This window comes from Canis lupus, chromosome 33 (assembly GCF_048164855.1).
Source record: "Canis lupus baileyi chromosome 33, mCanLup2.hap1, whole genome shotgun sequence".
Classification (NCBI taxonomy): Eukaryota; Metazoa; Chordata; class Mammalia; order Carnivora; family Canidae; genus Canis; species Canis lupus.
In genome coordinates this window covers 2,894,066-2,914,617 of record NC_132870.1, presented here as the reverse complement: position 1 = coordinate 2,914,617, position 20,552 = coordinate 2,894,066, and the positions used below count along the sequence as shown (strand labels likewise).

The 20,552-nt window shown below is 39.0% G+C and overlaps 1 protein-coding gene across 1 annotated transcript in view; it reads right to left on the bottom strand.

Moving 5' to 3' along the window:
* Positions 1 to 20,552, bottom strand: part of FRAS1 (Fraser extracellular matrix complex subunit 1) — a 435,467-nt gene that overhangs the window by 122,090 nt on the left and 292,825 nt on the right. The window contains exons 30-32 of the mRNA XM_072810116.1: positions 18,487 to 18,640; positions 11,986 to 12,164; positions 7,528 to 7,644 (exon numbers count right to left, since the gene is read on the bottom strand). Coding sequence (XP_072666217.1) covers positions 7,528 to 7,644; positions 11,986 to 12,164; positions 18,487 to 18,640 — 450 coding nt within the window. The remainder of the gene's footprint in view (positions 1 to 7,527; positions 7,645 to 11,985; positions 12,165 to 18,486; positions 18,641 to 20,552) is intronic.

Sequence of the window (20,552 nt, the reverse complement as noted above, 5' to 3'; positions counted from 1 at the left end):
TTTGTAAATGTCCTGAAGGCACACTTGTCCTGGGGAGAGGCAGCATTTGCAGGTTAGGACAACCCCTCTATAGTAAAGAGTCATATTTCAGGCCACTGCTCAGCTCTGGAATGTAATGAGTAAGGAAAGTAAGAATTACAAATAGCAGCTGGTCTCTCACCCTAAAATAAAACAAGTAAGGACAACAAATTAAAAATATATGCCCTGTATAAGATGTTTACAGCCTATGCATGTGTGCACACACCTGTAAGTAAATACATGTGTGAGCACAGCTACATGGAGAGAAAAGTAGAGACTCACTACATTGTTCAGTACTGACACCTTTTAATCTCAAAACCATCAAAATATCTGAAAATTCTCAGGGTATCATGAGATATTTTTGAAAATCTATATGTCTCTAAAATAATAAAGTAATAAGAAGAGGAAATGGACATAGGAGCTTGGATAGAGGGAAATTCATGCTAGGCAAGATAATATATTTTATTATGGAATTTATTGACATTATTTCTCTACTAATAGAAATAGACACGGGGTAAAAAAAAAAAAAAGGACTTGATTCCCTGAAGAAAGCAATACTGATGCTGACATATATCAAAGTATAATCAATTTTAATATTGGCTATTTGGAATGTTCAATATTTATCAATTAAATATACTAAGAAATGAAAGATTAAATTTCATAGAAATCATTACAGAAGACACTTTTTTATTAAAATATCTATCAACAGGGCAGCCCCGGTGGCGCAGCGGTTTGGCACCGCCTGCAGCCCAGGGTGTGATCCTGGAGACCCCGGATCGAGTCCCACGTCGGGCTCCCTGCATGGAGCCTGCTTCTCCCTCTGCCTGTGCCTCTGCCTCTCTCTCTCCTCTCTGTGTATTCTCATGAATAAATAAATAAAATCTTTAAAAAAAAATAAAATAAAATATCTATCAACAAAAGAAGATTACAGAATAATGTTTCTCATAATACCCATTTTACCTCTGAATATATCTGGACTCCAATTGCTTCTCCCCACTGCCACTGCCACCACTCTGCTGGGAGCCACAATCTTACCTGGATCACCAGGAAAACCTTCCAATTGTTTTCCTGCCCCACCTACAGTCTCTCTCAGCACAATACCCAGCCAGATAGGGAGGTTAGACTTATACTGCTCAATACCCAGTAATGGCCCTGCTGAGCGGTGCCCCACCCCAGGCACCTGGTGCCTGACCAGATTCCTCCCAGTGCTGCTGTTAACCCCATACCACCGAGGCCTCTGGCTCCCCACCCCCAGACCAGCCATTTCCTAGCCCTGGAAATACACCACATGTGAGAAGTCCCAGCCTGCTGGTAGGGGACAGGAGGGAGTGAGGAGATGGGAGCCTTACAAGAACTGAGGCACCTGTAGGTCCTGCTCATCCCCCAGGTTCCCAAGGCAGAACTGGAACTGGGGCCCAGGCAGAGCCACCGAGGCTGGGCCTGGGTCTCTCAGCCATTTGGCTTTGTTTCCCTGTCCCTCTGTTTGCTTGTCTGTCAGTCTGTTCCTGGGAAGCTCATCACTATGGGCCCTGGTACCTACCTTCCCGGTCTGTCCCATACCGTTAACCATACACTGATCTCTTACTAAAAAAAAAAAAAAAAAAAAAAAAAAATTACACAGAAAAAAATGAAGTCCCTATGATGGCCCATGAGGACTTAGAAGATCTGCTCCAACTTCTCCCTCTCCCCTCTCCCAGCAGATACACTTGGCAATTTGAGATTGCTCTCACATTCACTGATTCTGTTCCAGTCATTCTGGATTCCTTGCTATTCCTTGAACATCTAAGCACACTCCCAACTGGATGTTTTTAAACACGTGGTTCCCTGGGCCTGGAATGGTTTTCTCTCACTTCTTTTCTACATGGCTCTTTCCCTTACTTCCTGTAAGTCTTTCTTTAAACATCATTGTTTTAATAAAGCTCAGCTCATTTTAAACTGCAATCTGGGTCTCTCCTGTTCCCACCACATTTCTGACCTCCTTGACCTTGACCTACTTTTTGTTTTACCATAATACTTTTCACTAACATGCAATATATGAGTTATTTATTTATTACTTATTGTCTCTTCTATCCTGCCCAGCCAAGAGAACGGAAACTCCATGAGAATATGGATTTTTGTTTGTCCAAGCACCCAGCACATGGCACATGAAAATGCTCAACAAAAATTTGTTGAGTGGGGATCCCCGGGTGGCGCAGTGGTTTGGCGCCTGCCTTTGGCCCAGGGCGCGATCCTGGAGACCCGGGATCGAATCCCACATCGGGCTCCCGGTGCATGGAGCCTGCTTCTCCCTCTGCCTGTGTCTCTGCGCCTCTCTCTCTCTCTGTGACTATCATAAATAAATAAACAAAATTAAAAAAAAAATTTGTTGAGTGAATGAAAAATATCATTATAAAAAGATTAAGAAATAAAGTAACGAAAATACTTTTTTTAACAACTTAATTAAAAAAATATTTCCCATTGTCTTTCAATGTCATCTAAAGAGGGGCAAACACTTCAACATGTAAGCCTTAGCAAAATGTGTGTATAGCTTCAATCTTTTGAATCCCACATCAAGATTTACAAACAACATTTTTTTTTTTTTTACAAACATTATCATTTAAGACTCTATTTAAAAAAAAAAGACTGCTTTCATATGTCGACTGTCATATTACCAAAAGAGCAAAGTCCATGGCTGGCCTCAGAAATTAAACACCCACAAAAAATAAGAAGATGAAATTAGTAAAATGGGGGTTCTACAAGAAATCATCTTCTTACATAGTTTAACCAGGACAACAAAATTAGTTCACTGGCATATTCATGTAGCAAATATTTAGTAAGAACCTACTATGGGCAAAGTACCACACAAAGAGCTATGGGAGATGCAAGATGAATCAGATGCAGACTTTGTCATTAAGGATTTTCAGTTTTAGTAAGGGAAGTTCATAAATAACTCTGATATAGAAACTGCTAAGTATTGTGAAAGGCCCAGATAAAGCACAGTAGGAATTCTAAGGATGAAGAAACATTTCCAGAAATTGCAGATAATAATTTTATTAGTGTTTGAAAGGCCTCAAACACAAAAAACCATGGAGAATAAGCCCGCAGCCATAAAAAAATACAGCATGCCCAGACTTGAGTCTATATGACAAAAGAGATAAGGTGTTCCAACCAAATCCCTGCTAACCCCAATAAGAGAGGTTTTAAGAGAACTCTGTTACAGCAATCACTTTGGAAACAAATGGAACTAGGAAGGCTTATGCTAGGCCTTTCTCTCCAGTGGTGACCTTGGGCAATCCAACTCTGAGTACCACAACCATTTGAAAAAGGAAGTAGTAAATATACTGTCTTTCACATTAAGAGATAATAGAACTTATTTCCTCTTTAAGAGAGGAATTGGAAATATGATATTCAAAGTATGTGTATGTGTGTATATAGCCATATGATCAATTTATTTAAATTTGAAGGTGATAACAGTTTAGGGAGTTATTAGCTGTGTGAAAGTACATCTGAAACGATTCATCTAGTCAACAAATATTTACTGAGCAACTACTTTTATATAAGGCACTGTGCTAGATGCTGAGGAAGATACCAAGATTAATTAGTTAAAGATTTTATCCTTAAGGATCTTCTAAGTCAAACGGTGGATGATTACTTGGAAAACTGAGTTGATGTAAATCTATTAACATATTTGCCAAATCTCACATTATGTTATGCTATCATTAGTAAATATGCATGCTTACAGATTTCCTTACCCAAATTTGATATTTATCCTAAATGTATACATCTCACATGTTTATATATAGGTACATATCTTATAATATTCTACATATATGTATACATCTTATATATGTTTGCATGCACATAATTCTGATGGAACACTGCAAACAAAATCATAAGATACCATTTAAAGAATCAGATTTGATGAAAAAGAGCAGTACAGAAAGGCCACAGAACAAATTTCCATTTAGGCAGGCTAAAGATCTTCCTTTTTACTCTGTGCAATCTTCCTGGGGAATCTCAGGCCTGAGGATTAAACCACTACTTGCCTTTAATGATTCTCAGAGGTTTATCTCCCACAGAGAATATCTACTGACCGTCTGCCAGCCTTTAATAGGCACATCTTTTATAAGTACAGTCCACTGACCTCATCACGTCTTCCATCTCTCCCCCTCCCTCGAATGTCCTCATACATTCCTGATCTCAATGAATGGCACCTTTACTTATTTAGAAACTGGGCTGTTTTACCCTCTTCCTATATCCAACTGACCACTATGTTTCTAAATATCTTTCAATTTCTCCCTAGTTTTTTTTTTTTTTTTTTAACCATCTTAACCACTTTTAAGCGCACAGTAGTGTTAACTATATACACATTGTTGTGGAACAGATGTCTAGAATGCTTTCATATTACAAAACTGAAACTATATTATGGAACAAAAGGAACTCCCCATTTTCCCTCTCCCTACTTCTACCTCCACCCCTGCAGGAGCAACGACTATTCCACTTTCAGTTTCTTAAAGTTTTACTACTTTAGATAGCTTACATAAATGGAATCATGCAGTATTTGTCCTTTTGTGACTGGCTTATTTCACTTTTAGGGTAATGTCTTTAAGGTTCATACATACTGTAGCATGGCAGGATTTCCTTCTTTAAGATTGAATAATATTCCATTGTTGTATGTAACATACTTTTTTTTTTTTAATTTTTATTTATTTATGATAGTCACACAGAGAGAGAGAGAGAGGCAGAGACACAGGCAGAGGGAGAAGCAGGCTCCATGCACCGGGAGCCCGACGTGGGATTCGATCCTGGGTCTCCAGGATCACGCCCTAGGCCAAAGGCAGGCGCTAAACCGCTGCGCCACCCAGGGATCCCTGTAACATACTTTCTTTATTGCCTGAAGGGCATTTAGGATGCTTCTGCCTCTTAGCCACTATGCATAATGCTGCAATATACATGGGTGTGGCAGTTTCTTTTTGAGATTTTACTACCTCTTAATCCTTATTGCCACTGCATGGGGTTCATGCTACCAATCCTTCTTGTTCTAGAAGACTGTAACAGCCTATTTCTCGGCTCCTTGTTCTCTGTCTGGAACCCATATGCAGTGTTCTTTACACTACAGCCAGAATGATCTTCCTAAATTGAAAATCTGATCATGTCCCCTCTCTGCTATGAATCTTTCAACATCCTACCTGCCCCAACAGCCTTTCAGGACAAAATAGAAACTCTTCATCTTATCTGTAAGATCCTCTATGATCTGACTCTCATTTCTTGTTTCTTTTTCACCTAGGGATTTATGCTCTGGCCAACTGAACTCTCTGTAATTCCTCAAACATGTCACATTCTCCTGTGTCTCTAACTTTTTTTCACCTGCTGCTCCTTTGCCTGGAATGAATTTCCCCCTATTTGTAGGCCAGATAAATGGGGTTTCAAGTGTAGTTAGTGGACCAGAAGCAACACTATCACATGGGAATTTGTTAGAAATGCAAATTCTCAGCCCTAGACCAGACCTACTAAATTAGACAATTCTGGAGCAGGCTTCAGCAATCTGTGATCTAACAAACCCTACAGGTGATCCTAATGTAGGCTGAAAGTTGAGATCATGCTCATAATTTACACTTCAACTAGCTCAGTTGACCTCCAAGAGGAAGCCTTCCATGACCTTTCCCATGCCCTATTGGACTAGGTATCTTCCTATTTGCTTCCATATTGGGACTCTGCTTGTGTATCATATCATGGCATTTATCACTGTACTGTCATTGCTTACATATTTGCTTGTTTTAGACTCTATGTTCCTTGAGAACAGAGACTATGTTTTCTAGTCATTGAATTTCCAATGTGTTTCATAGCAGTTGGGATAGATTAGGGGCTCAGATGTATTGATTTGAATGACTGAATGACTGGAGAAGTGGACTCCTATCCTTAAACACATATATGAATACACCATGTATGTATTTAGCATATATATTCATAATGTATTTATCAAATATGGGTAAAACCTGGGCTTGGAGGAATCCAAGCCACTGAATAGAAAATGTTTTTGTCACAGATGACAGGTATATCCTCTAGTAATGGCCCTAATTAATGTCAAAAGAAATATAAACTGTATATTTTAAGGAATAAAAGAGTGGGCTAATCACATTTTACAGTAAATTCACCTTTGCGATATCCTAAATTATACAGGACAGATCTAATTTACAAACATGCAGCCTGAGACCCTAAAGGTTAAGTAATTTAAGAAGTCCCTGGAGGTCCACAACAACATAGTGGGAAGGGCGCCATCTTCATTGGCTCTTGGCCCATTCTTTTCCTCTAAACTCAAAATAACACTGCATTAGCATTTGGCAAGAAGTGTGTATGCACATTTTTCTTTACAGTTTAGAGAAAATTCTGATCCGAGTTCCTCCAGTCAGAATGATGAATTATAGACTTTATAATGCTGCTGAATTATGATTTCTTTAAATTATGGTTTATGGCAGAAATGCCGATACCAGCTATTCATTAAAAACTTTGTTTCCCCCTTTATGTCTCTGTCATGCCCCAGACCCATAATTTCTAAAACTATAGCTGCTCTCTTTGTTGTGGCTCACAGCTGATACACTACTTTGGAGTGTAATTATGTGGGCGCTAACAAAAATGTGAATCTTAATGATCAATTTACAAGGTCTTATATCCTTGTGGCTCTGTCTAGAACAGGGGTTCTGGCTTACATACCCCCTAGATATAGGGAACAGTGGGGTTGCTAATTGTCTGCACTAAGCTTCATGTACTAATTTAGCTGTCACCTTGCTTCAAACCTTTCCATGTACCCACACTCCTTCCTCCACAGCACACAAGACCTTCTGTGATCTAGCTTATGAACCTCCACCTCCTGACTACTCCTCCTTTGCCTCCTTAAGTCCTCCAGTCTTATTGAACTGTTTGCAATTGTCCCAACCATCACATTGTCTTTCACTTCTGTGTCTTTGTAGGCACTGTTCTTACATCTGGTGGTACCCTTCACCTTAATCCCTCCCTTCCTTCCAACCTGCCCCTCAAACTTTCACTTGGATGATTGGTACTTATGTCTTTGGATACAGCAAAGCATTACCTTCTCCAGGAGACTTTTATAATAGAAAAACAAAAACAAAATTTTCTCATTGGGCTTCTAAGACATAGAGTAACAGTTTTTCCGGCTAGGTGGAGCCATAACTGACTGAACAATTATGCCAAAATGGTATTGATTAAATAGAAATGAGCTTGAAACTTCTTCCATCTATGCAAAGAGAGGCCCTGTGAACCATCTGGGATGCTATAAAAAGAACAGAAGCAATGGATGGGAGGTTGTGGTGGATTCCATGTAACCTTCCTTTCACTCTGGGATTTTAAGTTTCCTTTTCAAGTCAATGAGAAATATGTTCTCAAGGCTGGTTATTGTTGGCCCCTGAGTCTGCATCCTGAGCCAGGCATTCTCCAGATATAAAAGCAGGATATTCCATCAAGCCCCATCAGCGAGTCTCCTCCAAGCAGGAGGAGCCCTCCCACCCAACTCACAGTCATATGGAGAGATGCTCCCAGAGAGAGTTTAGGTGCTTCAGGTGTCTGTGGTAAGATCGCGATGTTGAACATGTGGTTCTCCAGATGTGTATGGGCATCTGAGGCACTGGACACCTGAAAAGAAATATCATACTGGTGAGTCTCTCATCCTTTGTTGGGCACAGCATGTTTGTGCATGTTTCTTTATCCCCCTTTAAACCATCTGTCTTTGAATTCTCTGTGCTTTTGCATTATAATTTCCATTCTGCTCTTCATATTTTAATGCTAATGTTTTATTGATCATAAAAAATATGTAATCATCTTAGGAAGTTCTAAAAATTCAGGGAAATACAAAAGAAATAAAAAGTCTAGAATTTCACTAAGTAGACATAGTAGTTATTAACATATTGATGCATTCTAGTTTAGTCTATTTTCTATGCAAATGTGAAACTTTACAAGTATGCGTTTTACATTTCTAACAATTCTATGATGTTTTCTTATATCATTAAACATTCTTGAAAACATAATTTTTGATAGCTATATGTCTCATTATGAGCATATGTAACACATTATATGTGTGATTTTTATTCTACTTCTTTAAACTTTACCCAGCACAGATACATACACCTAGATTATAAGCAACAAATCTCAGCCTCATCACTGTAAGGTGAGATTAATATCATTTATAACTAGAAGAGTGGTCACCAAAATCAACATTTTCTTGTTTCAAAAATGCTGAAAAATGATGCTTTGCCTATGTAGCTAGCTCCTCCCCTCCCTCAGTGCTTCTGAGTTGCTCCCCTTAAGCCCCTCCTCCCTGTTATCTGCTCCACCTTAGGCTGGCTACGCACAGTTGCAATAATTCCATGTGAGGGGGAAGGGTTCTGTCAATTCTGAGAAAAAGGCAGGAATAGCAGTCATTACTCTGTCTTCTTAAGATATGCCCAACAGAAAAACTGTCTTCTCTCTTGATCACATCAGAGAACTGTAGATCAAGTTGTGGAATATCTACATGTTTTCAAGAAGATATCTTACTGTGTGTCATCATGAATAATTTGATAACAATAGTAATAATTTACTGAACATCTCTCATGAGCTCAGCATGTACTACCTACTTTTCAAAAGTCATCTTACTGCTTAAAAAGTAGATGTTATCTCCTATTTTAAAGACAAGAAAACCAAAGGTCAAAAAAGTTAAGCAAGGTATCAAAGTCATAAAGTCAATAAGAGTTGGTATTTAAACAGGCCAGCAGTTTCATGATGTTCCTACTGATGAAGATGGCCCAATTTGGAAGCTTTAGAAACTTAGGAAAGTGGAAAATATGCTCTATCTTTTGAAGAAAAAGAATGGAACACTGTGTAGGTAGTGAAATGTGGACATATTACTAAGCAAGGGAATTACTTCTAGCTTCCTTAGTAAAGATACTGCTGTGAAATATGCTATTCTTTTCATACCACATTCCTAAGGCTATCTCAACATGATCTGAATATACCAAAACCAGAGTTCCTTCCCATGCCCCAAATGATGCAGATATGCATGTTTTCTTCTCACTATGCCATGCTCTATTTTTTTTAATGCCAGTTGCATTACATAAGTCCCAAATTTTATGTGCAAAGTAACAGATGGGATGCACTGATGACTCATGACAGCACATCAATATTAAAATGGAATTAAATCCATGCAACTCATTGTATTGCATTTTCTGCTTTAAAGAAAGAAAAGAGAAGAGAAGAGAGAAAAATCATTAGAACAACATCTTTCTTAGTTTAAAATTCTTTAGGGACACTAACATGATGAATGAGAGAAGTTGCAACCATTTATTTTAGCACATAGCTACAGTGTCTTGTTGTCATTTCAAATCAAAATATGAAGTAAGCCTATAAAACAATGAGACTTTAAAAACACACCAAAACTTTTATATCCAGGAGAACATAATCTCAGAGAGTTGTTTCACATTTGCAATAAAGATGCTGTCAGTGTTCAAAATGTACTTCTTGGAATGCCTTCAGAGAGAGTTCACAAATCATGTAAGAAAACTGAGCTTGTTACTTCATAATTGCTCCCTGTTTTAACCAAAAATAATTACTGCTCTTTGTCTTACCAGACATGACTGGTAAGACTGGCTGACTTTTGGCTCTTTGATTATTTTTTAAAGATCAACTTCCACAGGTGATATAGTATCACTACTGAGGATATTCTAAAGAAAATCCCATAGATTTTGAAGAAGATTTCAGGTAGGAGTTCTAAACACACCTTGAGTAAAATGTATGAAGACTCTCCAGAGGGAACCACTTTCTAAGTAATAATGTTCAATAATGTTAAAAATTCTAGAGTTTGTTTTTAAAAAATCAATAACTTTTGCTTTTTTATAATTATCCATTTAGTAACCAACTTGCAAAAGCAATCAAATATCATTTTAAGCAAGTACTGAGACTTGCTTTCCAAGGAAGTGCTTGATATTGAGAATGTTCTTCGTCCTGACATCTATAAACGCAAAAGCAGATCTGAGGATTCTAGGTGTCTTCTTATGATTGAGGTCTTTGCCTCCATTCTGACTCATTCTTTAAGGACTGTGTAATCCCTAGGTGCTAAAAATGAAGATGTTAACTTGGCAAAGGGCATATGAAGGCTTACCCAGTCATTGGACATTCAGTATGCTCAGTATAAACTCATTTTAATGCTTTCCAAGTTTAGTTCAACCTGCTCCCTGGAAAAGTAAATCTTTTACACAATATAAATTAGTCAGGCAATGAAGATGTGCACACCAGGCATCAGAAACAGAATGCATGGTATGGATGGTAATTTTAACAAGGTGAACTATCATGGCAGTTTATTCCCAGTTGGATTCCTGGACGAAAGAAAAGTCTCAGATTCAGAGAGTCTGTGACCCTGCTTTGGCTGATCACTACCACCAATGCTTCTTTATAGTTTCTCTGACATCTTTCCAAATTCATTCCTGTATGTATGTTTCAATCTGTTTCTCATTCAAAGTTCCTCATTCCTTTGTACTTCTATTCAATTCTTTATTTCCATATTGCCCTTGACAGAGGTTTGTCTAATTTTATTGGTTTTTCCAAAGATTCAGATTTTGTACTCATTATCAATTCTCCCATTTTATACTGAATCAATTCATCTGCTTATCTCTATGAATTCCTTCCTTTTGCTTTCCTTAGGTTTTCCTTGTGGTTCTGTAGCTTCAGTTAGTCCATTTATTTTCATGTTTTTCTGCTCAACAATAAGAGCTTGAGGCCATCAATTTTCTTCTGAGTATTATTTCATCCACGGCATTTAAGTTTTGATAAGTTATTTCTTCCTCATCAACATTTCTTAATAGTTTGCCATTTTGATTTCCTTTCAGAACTAGTAATTATTTAGGAGACTATTTTAAAAATTCTAAATGGCTTGAGCTTTTTGTTTACCGTTTTATTGTTAATTTCTAATTATATTTGCTAAGTGCCAGAGAATGTGCCCAGTATAATTTCTTGTCCTTCAATTTATTCACAGCCTCCGTAGGGTCTGTTGGTCTTCATTTGTCAGGCTATCATAACAAAAATACATTAATTGAGTAGCTCATAAACAACAACAACAATAAATTATTTCTTGCAGTTCTGGAGACCAGAAGTCTGGATCAGGGTGCCAGCATGGTCAGGTTCTGGTGAGGGCTCTTTTCTGGGCCGCAGACCACTGACTTCTCATTGCATCCCCATGGCAGGGAGCAGGGAAGGGGAGCAAGCTCTCTCGGGACTCTTGTAAGTGTACTAATCCCATTCATGAGAGCACAGCCCTTATGACCTCTTCTAATTCTAATCACCTACCAAGGGTCTCATGTCCTTATACCATTACATAGGAAGGGGGTAGGATTTCAACATATGCATCTGAGAAGGACACAGACATTCAGTCTACAGCACTGGTATTTAAGCAATCTTTATAAATGGTAGCAACAAACTTGTACATAGTGACAGGTAGTATTCTACATGTTCCATAGGTATTAACTCATTAAATCCTCATAGTAGTTTTACTTTACAGATGAGAAAAATGAAGCCCAAGCATTTCGCCAAAGTAATTTTCCCAAAGTTGTGCATGACAAAACTGAAATATGAACCCACTGGGTTTGGTTGCTAAGTCTATGATCTTATCATGAGATGGTAAATGGTCCAAAAACATCTGAAAAAAGAAATCTTGTTTTCCTCCATTTGGCATCTTAATATTTTAAAACCTTTTTTTTCTAAACACTTTACCATCCATTATCTATTATAAGCTCTGAGCTATGGAAATGACTCTGCTTGTAGAGATACTGTAAGACTGAATCAGCAGATTAAAAAAATCTCTCAATACTATTAATTGCATTTGTTCTTCCCCCAAATGTGATTTCCAGGCAACATAGAAAATGACATGAATTGTTGAAAATAACAGTAGGATGGTTTTCCTCAGACCACCCAGACATCAGAAAAGAGCCAGTCAGAAGCAGAGGGTACCTGAAAGCTGAAGGAGTCACTCTGGGCTGGGACTCCTGAGTGCCTGTACCACACAATGCCTTCATTGATGTCTTGCTGGGTAAAGGTGCTGGTAGGAGTTGCTGTCCTCCCATCAGGCAGGTGCTGCCCTTCTCCTGCGGGGCTGTCTGCAGGCATTTCAACCAGAAGGACTACCTCTCCTAGGAAAGCCACAGAGTTAGTAAGGATCTCTGGGAAATGTAAAAGTAAGTCAGAGCTCTCAACTCCCCCCCCTTTTTTTTTTAACAGAAATTATGAACTTCCTTATTTTTAACCTAAGGTGAAGGAAAGTATGTTAACACAGAATTCAACAGACATCATCAAATTCACCTTCAGATACAGAATTCCCAGTCCATCAGCTAAAAAACACTAAGTGATTCAAGGGCAGTTCACATATGATGTTACTGACTACATCTATTAAATCACATTAAAATCATGAATACAGGGATGCCTGGGTAGCTCAGTGATTGAGCGTCTGCCTTTGGTTCAGGGTGTGATCCTGAGGTCCTGGAATCGAGTCCCATATCGGGCTCCTTGCATGGAGCCTGCTTCTCCCTCTGCCTGTGTCTCTGCCTCTCTCTCTGTGTCTCTCATGAATAAATTTCTTTAAAAAATCATGAATACAGCAAACAAATACTCAAATACGGGGCACTAGGTAGATTCGTTTCTACTTACAATTTTCTATGTAGCAGAAAATGCTTTCTAACTAGGAAGTTTTTGGTAAACACAATGGGAAATTTGAAAAAACCCAGAGAGAGTTATTCTTGGGAGAATTCTATACAATGAGAATAATGATAGCTGGCCCTAAGATGCATATGGGAAGCCTGTGTGAAGCACATTATGTGATGGCTCAAACCCAGTTTCATGTCCAGCTGCGTGACAGTATGTAGGCTTTCTAAGCCTCTATTCCTATTGGTAAAATGAGAACAGTACATGCTTCATGGGTACTTAAAAAGAATGTTGGTCATCCTTATCGATATGTTATTTGATCCTTCTGAAGATGCTATGTCTATCTACATTTAAAGAAAGTTCTTTAGGCTCAGAGAAGTTCATTAACTTCTTCAAGTTCACAAATGGTATTTGGAGTTGAGATTTGAATCCAAATCTCATATTCTGGGTCGTGAAACTGTTTCCAGTCATGATTATTCTGTGTTCATAGTCCAGCATCTCCCCTCCTAAATAACTGATTTTATTTTCTCCCCTGTCATTCCCTAGACTTTATTAGAGTTGAAGCAAGGAAACCTAAATCTAAATGACAGCACCACCAATCTGTTTCCATCACTTGTTATTCACCTGAAGCCACTATCTTCTTAAAGTGAGATTGCAAAGAGGTGTTATAGAAACAATTAAAATTTCACTATGATAATATCCTCTCACATGTAGACCAAACAGGAGAATGGATGAACTGCTAAAAACAGAAGCCATGTTCTCATGAAAATGCATCTAATAATAAATCTGAAAAAAGCCTCCCCCCCCCCAAAAAAAAAATGAAAAAAGCCTCCCTACCACTCAGATGGTAAAAGGAATAGAAGAGGAAGGGAGTGGGAGGCGAGGGAGAGGTTCTCTAGCATGATACCAGATCTTAGTACACTAAGTACACAGGACATATTGGACAATTGAAAACACACTTTGATTACACTAGAGCAATTTTCTTACATGAAGAAAATACTCCTAATATTTATATGCACCAAATTTATATTCAAAATGAGAATACCCTGGATGGCGATGAAATATTGAAGTAAGGAAAAAATATCAATAGTCTTCTTTATAAAATCATGTATAGCATCAACTCACTCTAGTTTCTTTTTGGTTTTGTTTCTCATTTATACCTAAGTCACAAATCCCATTAGCCATCTCTCCTGGCTCTACCTCTGTGCATAACAAACATGCTTTTCCAGGATGTAGATTGTTTAGGAATGTGAGTACACCTGCAAAATATTCTGAAAGTAGATTCCTAACAGTGAAAATGTGGAGAGTAGCAAAATACAAATTATTCAAATGCCAATTTCCTAGGTATTTTTCTTTATAACAGAAAACTAAGCAGAATTTTTCTAACAAGGCCAATGAAATAAACCTGTTTTTTAGATTTAAAAAAAAAACTGCCATATTATGCAGATTAACAAGAACCATAGGATATTGACTAATTCTATCAATTTCAACTCAGTTAACAGTGACTTTATACCTGTTAGGTGCTAGCGATCATGCTAGACCTTTCAGGGATGGGGATTCGAAGGTAAGCAAGATGCAGTTCCTATTCCTGAGATCAGCACCCCCTATAGCTCAGATCAGCTGGCCATGTGGACTTAGAACACAAAACCTATGTGATCAGAATAGGGGAGACTAAGAAAGACCTCTTAAAGAGGCTTAACTTTATTTTATAAACATGGCAATAATAATAATATTTATGTAGGCAGTTTGATCAATTGTGAGACTACTGCAAAATCCAGATGACTGATGGGGGCCTGAGCTAAAGCAACAGAAGTTAAGATTGGAAAGAAATAAACAGACATGAGAGTCACAAGTAAGGAGAAGCAACAACTGGACCTTGTGGTTCTGATGGGTGAGAAATGGGGAGGGATCTAAGAATCACCTATTGACAGGAAGGGTATCAATGCCACTGATGGACAAGCAGGATGGAGGGAAATTCAGCACAGGGTCGGCTGAATACCAGGTGCCTTTGTGACAAGCCCATGAGGCAACAGGGAGAAATATCAGGACTTTGTGGGGTTCACCCTAGCAAGGTGAGAGCTTTTGTGCAGTACTTCACTTCTGCTTTTATTATGACAAATACAAGGAGCTGAACCTTTAAATAAATGGAAATCCAGGTTTAAAAAACAATCCAGGTTAAAAAACTAAATAATATCTACTTGGGATTTCCTTAATACTGAAGTCTATATAGTTTAATCAAGACTTCAGAAGGGAAAATTTGGTAAATATTAAGAATTAGAATCTCCCTGGACTCTCCATGAGATTGGGATTGGGAAAATTTGTACTAAAGCTTTCTTACCTTATGCTAAATAATTTAGGGCTGGCAATGTACTGGATTAAGTCAGATTTTCCCTCAAATGATACTTAACTTACTTCATTAAAACCATCTCATTAAATTTACTTTCAAATTTATGAAGTAGCTAAAGGTATAAGTTTTAATCAACTGTTCTAAACTTTTATTTGAGAACAGTGAGGAGTCTGCAAGTGGTGGAACATGGATCCTTTATGCATTTACTACACAAGCAATTTACATTTGGTTCAGCTCATGGTCAGGTCTTCACGAAAAGTCTAAAGCCCAACTGGAACATTCTAAAATGATGAGGGAGGACATAATAACTGGGGTGGCAAGTCGGGAGGGGCTTCACAAATTGATACCACTACAACAGATGCAGCAGATTGGTGTTAAGTGGGCTTCCAGTTCCCACCACTTTTTTCACTCTTGAGTGATTCTAAAGGGTAATGTGATTTGATTAATACTAATAGGAGGCTGTGGACACACAGAAAGAGGATTATGTTCATAGGAAGAAGTTAATTAAGAGAGTCATAGTAGGAAAAGGTCACAGGCAAGCCTACATGGCATTTATCAAGCTCAAATGGCTTAAAAATGATTTAATTCAGCATTGTTCTGTTTAATACTTACACAGAATACTGGAATATTGGGCTGTCTCTAGGAAATTAAATTCTTTTGGCTTTTAATGATCAAGATAAAGGTAACCAATTTAATACATTAAATGATTCTAAGATTTTTAGAGCTGAAAAGGACTTAACATTATCGAGCTTAAAATCAGTGGATAAAATAAGGCAAAGTTGAATAAGGTCTGTAGTTAATTAATAGCATTGTATCCATGTTAGCTTCCTGGTTTTGAAGATTATTCTATTGTTCTGTAAGATGTTACCATTGAGGGAAGCTAGATTAAGGGTATTCAAAGGCTCTTGTTACTATTTTTGCAACTTTTCAGTAAGTCTAAAATTATTTTTAAAAGGTTTAATTTACCTACCCTAACCTTTCAAAGAAACCTAAGACTCAAAGGGATCCACTTACCTTCCTCAAAGTTGTACAACTATAATAAAAGACACCCCAACTAGACCAACTATTTTATAATCATATTAATTTTTGATTAGATTATGCTCTTCAATATCTTTGTTGGCATTGGAATTACTTTTTTTTCCAGTTTTTTTTTTTTTTTTTTTTTTTTTTTTTTTTTTTAGAGAGAGAGAGAGAGCGGGAGGGGGGCATTATGGGAGGGGAAGATGTAGACGGAGAAAGAATCTTAAGCAGCACCCCCATACTGTTGGGGCAGAGCTCAGTGTGGGGCTCCATCTCAGGACCCTGAGATCATGACCTGAGCTGAAATCAAGAATCAGATACTTAATGGGCTGAGCTGCCCAGGCGCCCCACTGGAATTACTTTTAAACTGCACAAAAGTTAATTTAACTTTTTTCTCCTCACTGCAGAAAATACATAATTTTTAAAATTTGGTAACCCAGAGGAAAATCAGATTATTATTCCTCTGCTATTTAACATGCCAAGAAACTTTTTACTTGTAATGAATATAGTTTTCATTTTCAGGTGAGCTAGTAGTTCTTTAAAAAATTTACCTGCCCAAAAAAAAAAAAAAAAAAAAAAAAAATTTTACCTGCCTGGGTGCTTGCATGGCTCAAGGCTCAATTGATTAAGCATCTGCCTTTGGCTCAGGTCATGATCCCAGGGTCTTGGGACTTAGTACCACATCAGGTTCCTTGCTCAGCAAGGAGTCTGCTTATTCCTCTACCCTTTGCTGCTGCTTGTGCTCTCTCTCTCTCATGTTCACTCTTCTCGTTCTCTCAAATAAATAAATAAAAACTTAAAAAAAAAATCTACCTATTTTATTGTATGGTACTTGGTTATTGCCTTATCAGTTTCAATTCCTTCTTTTGTGTCTTTAAATTCATTTAATATGCTTGTTTCATAGTTTTAATGATTACTCATTTGTTTGAAATCCTTGGAATTTTATTTTATTTTTTAAAGATTTTATTTATTTATTCATGAGAGACATGGAGAGAAAGGAAGAGACATAGGCAGAGGGAGAATCAGCTCCATGGAGGAAGCCTGATGCGGGACTTGATCCCAGGACACTGGGATCATGACCTGAGCCAAAGGCAGATGCTTAACCACTGAGCCACCTAGGCTTCCTGAAATCTTTGGAATTTTAATCATTTTGTTCATTTTTTTATGATACTATGGATTGTTTCCTCATCTGTTCCGTAATTTTGAATTGTAAGCTAATCTTCAGTGGTTTAGGCCGTGAGAATCTTGTGATCTGCTGTTGAGGGTAGACATACCACAATAGTTTTTACCAGTTTCTGCAAGGGACCCAAGAAGTATCATCAGCCTGAGATTAATATTCATATGAATGTCTCAGCTTTGAGTTTTTCAGATAATGAGCACAGTGTAACTTAACCCTGGATCTGCAAGAGAAACAGGGGAGATGTTTTGCTTCACTCTGAGCCCTGGGAAACACAGGTAGACTTCTTTGCCATCTCTCTGTGAGGATGTGCTTCTTGTTTTCTATTCTGTCCCTCTAATTGAAAGTCTTTCCAAAGCCCCAGTTTTATACAGGATCTTAACTTTCTATCTCAGCATGAGCATTACGTCTCAAGCCTCTGGGTTACTGGGACACATACAACCCCTTTGAGGGAAGCTATTACATCAGCTCATGCCCAGAGAAGTAAATCTCTCTGTTTACTACCTGGAGATTTCTTTCTATTCTTGGAAGGTCAGCCATGAGTTCCCTATAATTCTCATTATCTTTTATCTGGCATTTCTCGATGATGATAATGAAGGAAAAATTTCAAGTTCTCATACTCTACTTCCTGCTGGAAGTGGAAGTAATAATAAAGGAGATCTTTAAAAATATTTTTATGTAAAACTTTCTTTAAAAGTCTCCATAAGAAATCCGGTGATGTTCTAGAAGGGACATAATGTGGAGCTTGAGCGACTGAGCTTCAAAACTAAACTGATATTATTAGGTGTATATGCTAAAATGAACTATATTTTAGCAAGTTACTTTTTTTGTAAAATGAACTTATTTTAAAACTTAAATTTTGGATTTCAGGATGCCTGGATGGCTCAGTGGTTGAGTGTCTGCCTTCAGCTCAGGGCATGATCCTGGTCAGAGGATGGAGTCCAGCACTGGGCTCCCTGTGAGGAGCCTGCTTCTCTCTCTGCCTATGTCTCTGCCTATCTCTCATGAATAAATAAATAAGAATCTTAAAAAAATTTTTTTTGGATTTCATATATACTAAGGGGTCTACATTACTTAGCATACCACCTGATACAAACTATTTGTACAGTATGACAGTTATTTTGACTATTCTGTGTTTAAAGGAGATGTGTGAGGTGTTAGTAAGTCAATTTCATTGTAATCACAAGCTTACTGCATGGCATCATAGAAAAGCAAGTCCAAGACTGCTGTATACATTCATGAGATCATGACAAAGGAAAAAAAAAGTTACCGAATTGTGGGTGGTCCTGGGTAATTTTGTAGATGATTTCTGAGGCACTGACACCTGGAGCTTCAGCTTGTAAGATTCTATTTGTAATCTGCAGCATCCCGCCTTCTGGAACCCACACCATTGAATTAGCCCCAAGCTGAAGACCCCCATCATTCTAGAATAAGGAAAGAGTACAGAATTAAGTCCAAGCAAAATAATAATAATAATAATAATAAGTTAAAAAAATATATATATATCTCAGCACTTAAAAACATAACTCATCATAAGGTGGGGCAAGATGGCAGAAGAGTAGGGTCCCCATGTCACCCGTCCCCACCAACTTACTTAGATAACTTTCAAATCATTCTGAAAACCTACGAATTCGGCTTGAGATTTATTTATTTACTTTTGTTTTTTTTTTTAAGATTTCATTTATTTATTCATGAGAGACACAGATAGAGAGGGGCAGAGACACAGGCAGAGGGAGAAGCAGGCCATATGCAGGGAGCCCCATGTGGGACTCGATCCCAGGTCTCCAGGATCAGGCCCTGAGCTGAAGGTGGCACTAAACCGCTGAGCCACCCGGGCTGCCCCGGCCTGAGATTTAAAGACAGAACAGCTGGAATGATACAGTGAGAAGAGTTCAGGCTTCTATCAAAGTAGGAAGAGGTTAAAAAATAAACAAATAAAAAAGCATTCAAGGGAGAGGGGCCCCCGTGAGGATCCGGGCTAAGGGGGGCGACGAGAGGCCCCAGGACAGTAAAGCCCAGTCCTGGAGAAGCAGGAACTTTACGAATCTTCCCGGACAGAACACGCTCCCAGGTAACTGGAGCAGGATCCTAGGAGGGGCATGATGCCCTCAGGCTCCCAAGGGCACTAACAGAGGAACTGTGCCCCAAGGGGGAGCATGCCACACCCCTCGGTGAGCTCCCTAAAGGGCTGGAGCGCGCTCCTGGTGGGACCCGGGAGCAGCTCGGGTGGCGGCCTGGGCGGTGGCTCTGTGCAGAGATGGGCTGCGCGACCCCAGGAGCACGATTCCAGCAGCACAGGCCCTGGAGCACAAGGTGCCAGAAGACATAGCCCAAGATCCGGTGCTCCCCCCAGGACAGGTGGAGGCTGGGAGGACACAGGAGAGCAGGGACACTCCGGCCACCGGGCGCCCACAAGCTATGCAGATCAGCTCCCCCCGCCCCCGGAGCAACCAGGCCCCTGCGGACTGGGAACTGCAGTAGTTACTGCGGGAGCTGACTCCAGGGCTGGAGAGCTGGCCACTGCCACTGTTGTTATTCTTCCTGGTGTCATCTTGTACCTAGGATGGAGCGGGGCCACCAAGGAGCAGAGGCCTCACAGGATAAACAGCTCCCACTGAGCTGGGGTTGGGTTGGCAGGGTTGGGGCAGCTCCCGCAGGTGCCCACACCTGAGAATCAGCACAGCAGGCTTCCCCCAGAAGACCAGCTGGAAGGACAGGGTTAGAGCAAGTTCTTGATGGAGCAGCACTGGATAGTTCCAGGGGGAAGTCTAAGGACTTACAGTATATATAATCAGAGGATACTCCTCCTTGTTTTTTGTTTTGTTTGCTCTCCCCCCCCCCCCCTTTTCTCTTTTTTTCCATTACACCTTGTTTTTAAACACCCTGCACTGAGCAAAATGACTAGAAGGACGAACTCACCACAAAAGAATCAGAAACAGTACCCTCTCCCACAGAGTTACAGAATTTGGATTACAATTCAATGCCAGAAAGCCAATTCAGAAGAACAATTATAAAGTTACTGGTGGCCCTGGGGAAAAAAAAAAAAAAGGATTCAAGAGACTTCATGACTGCAGAATTTAGATCTAATCAGGCCGAAATTAAAAATCAATTAAATGAGATGATATCCAAACTGGAGGTCAGGGTTAACAAGGTAGAAAAACGAGTGAGTGACATAGAAGACAAGTTGATGGCAAGAGAGGAAGCTGAGGAAAAAAGAGAAAAACAATTAAAAGATCATGAGGAAAGGTTAAGGGAAATAAATGACAGCCTCAGAAGGAAAAATCTACGTTTAATTGGGGTTCCAGAGGACGTCGAAAGGGACAGAGGTCCAGAAAG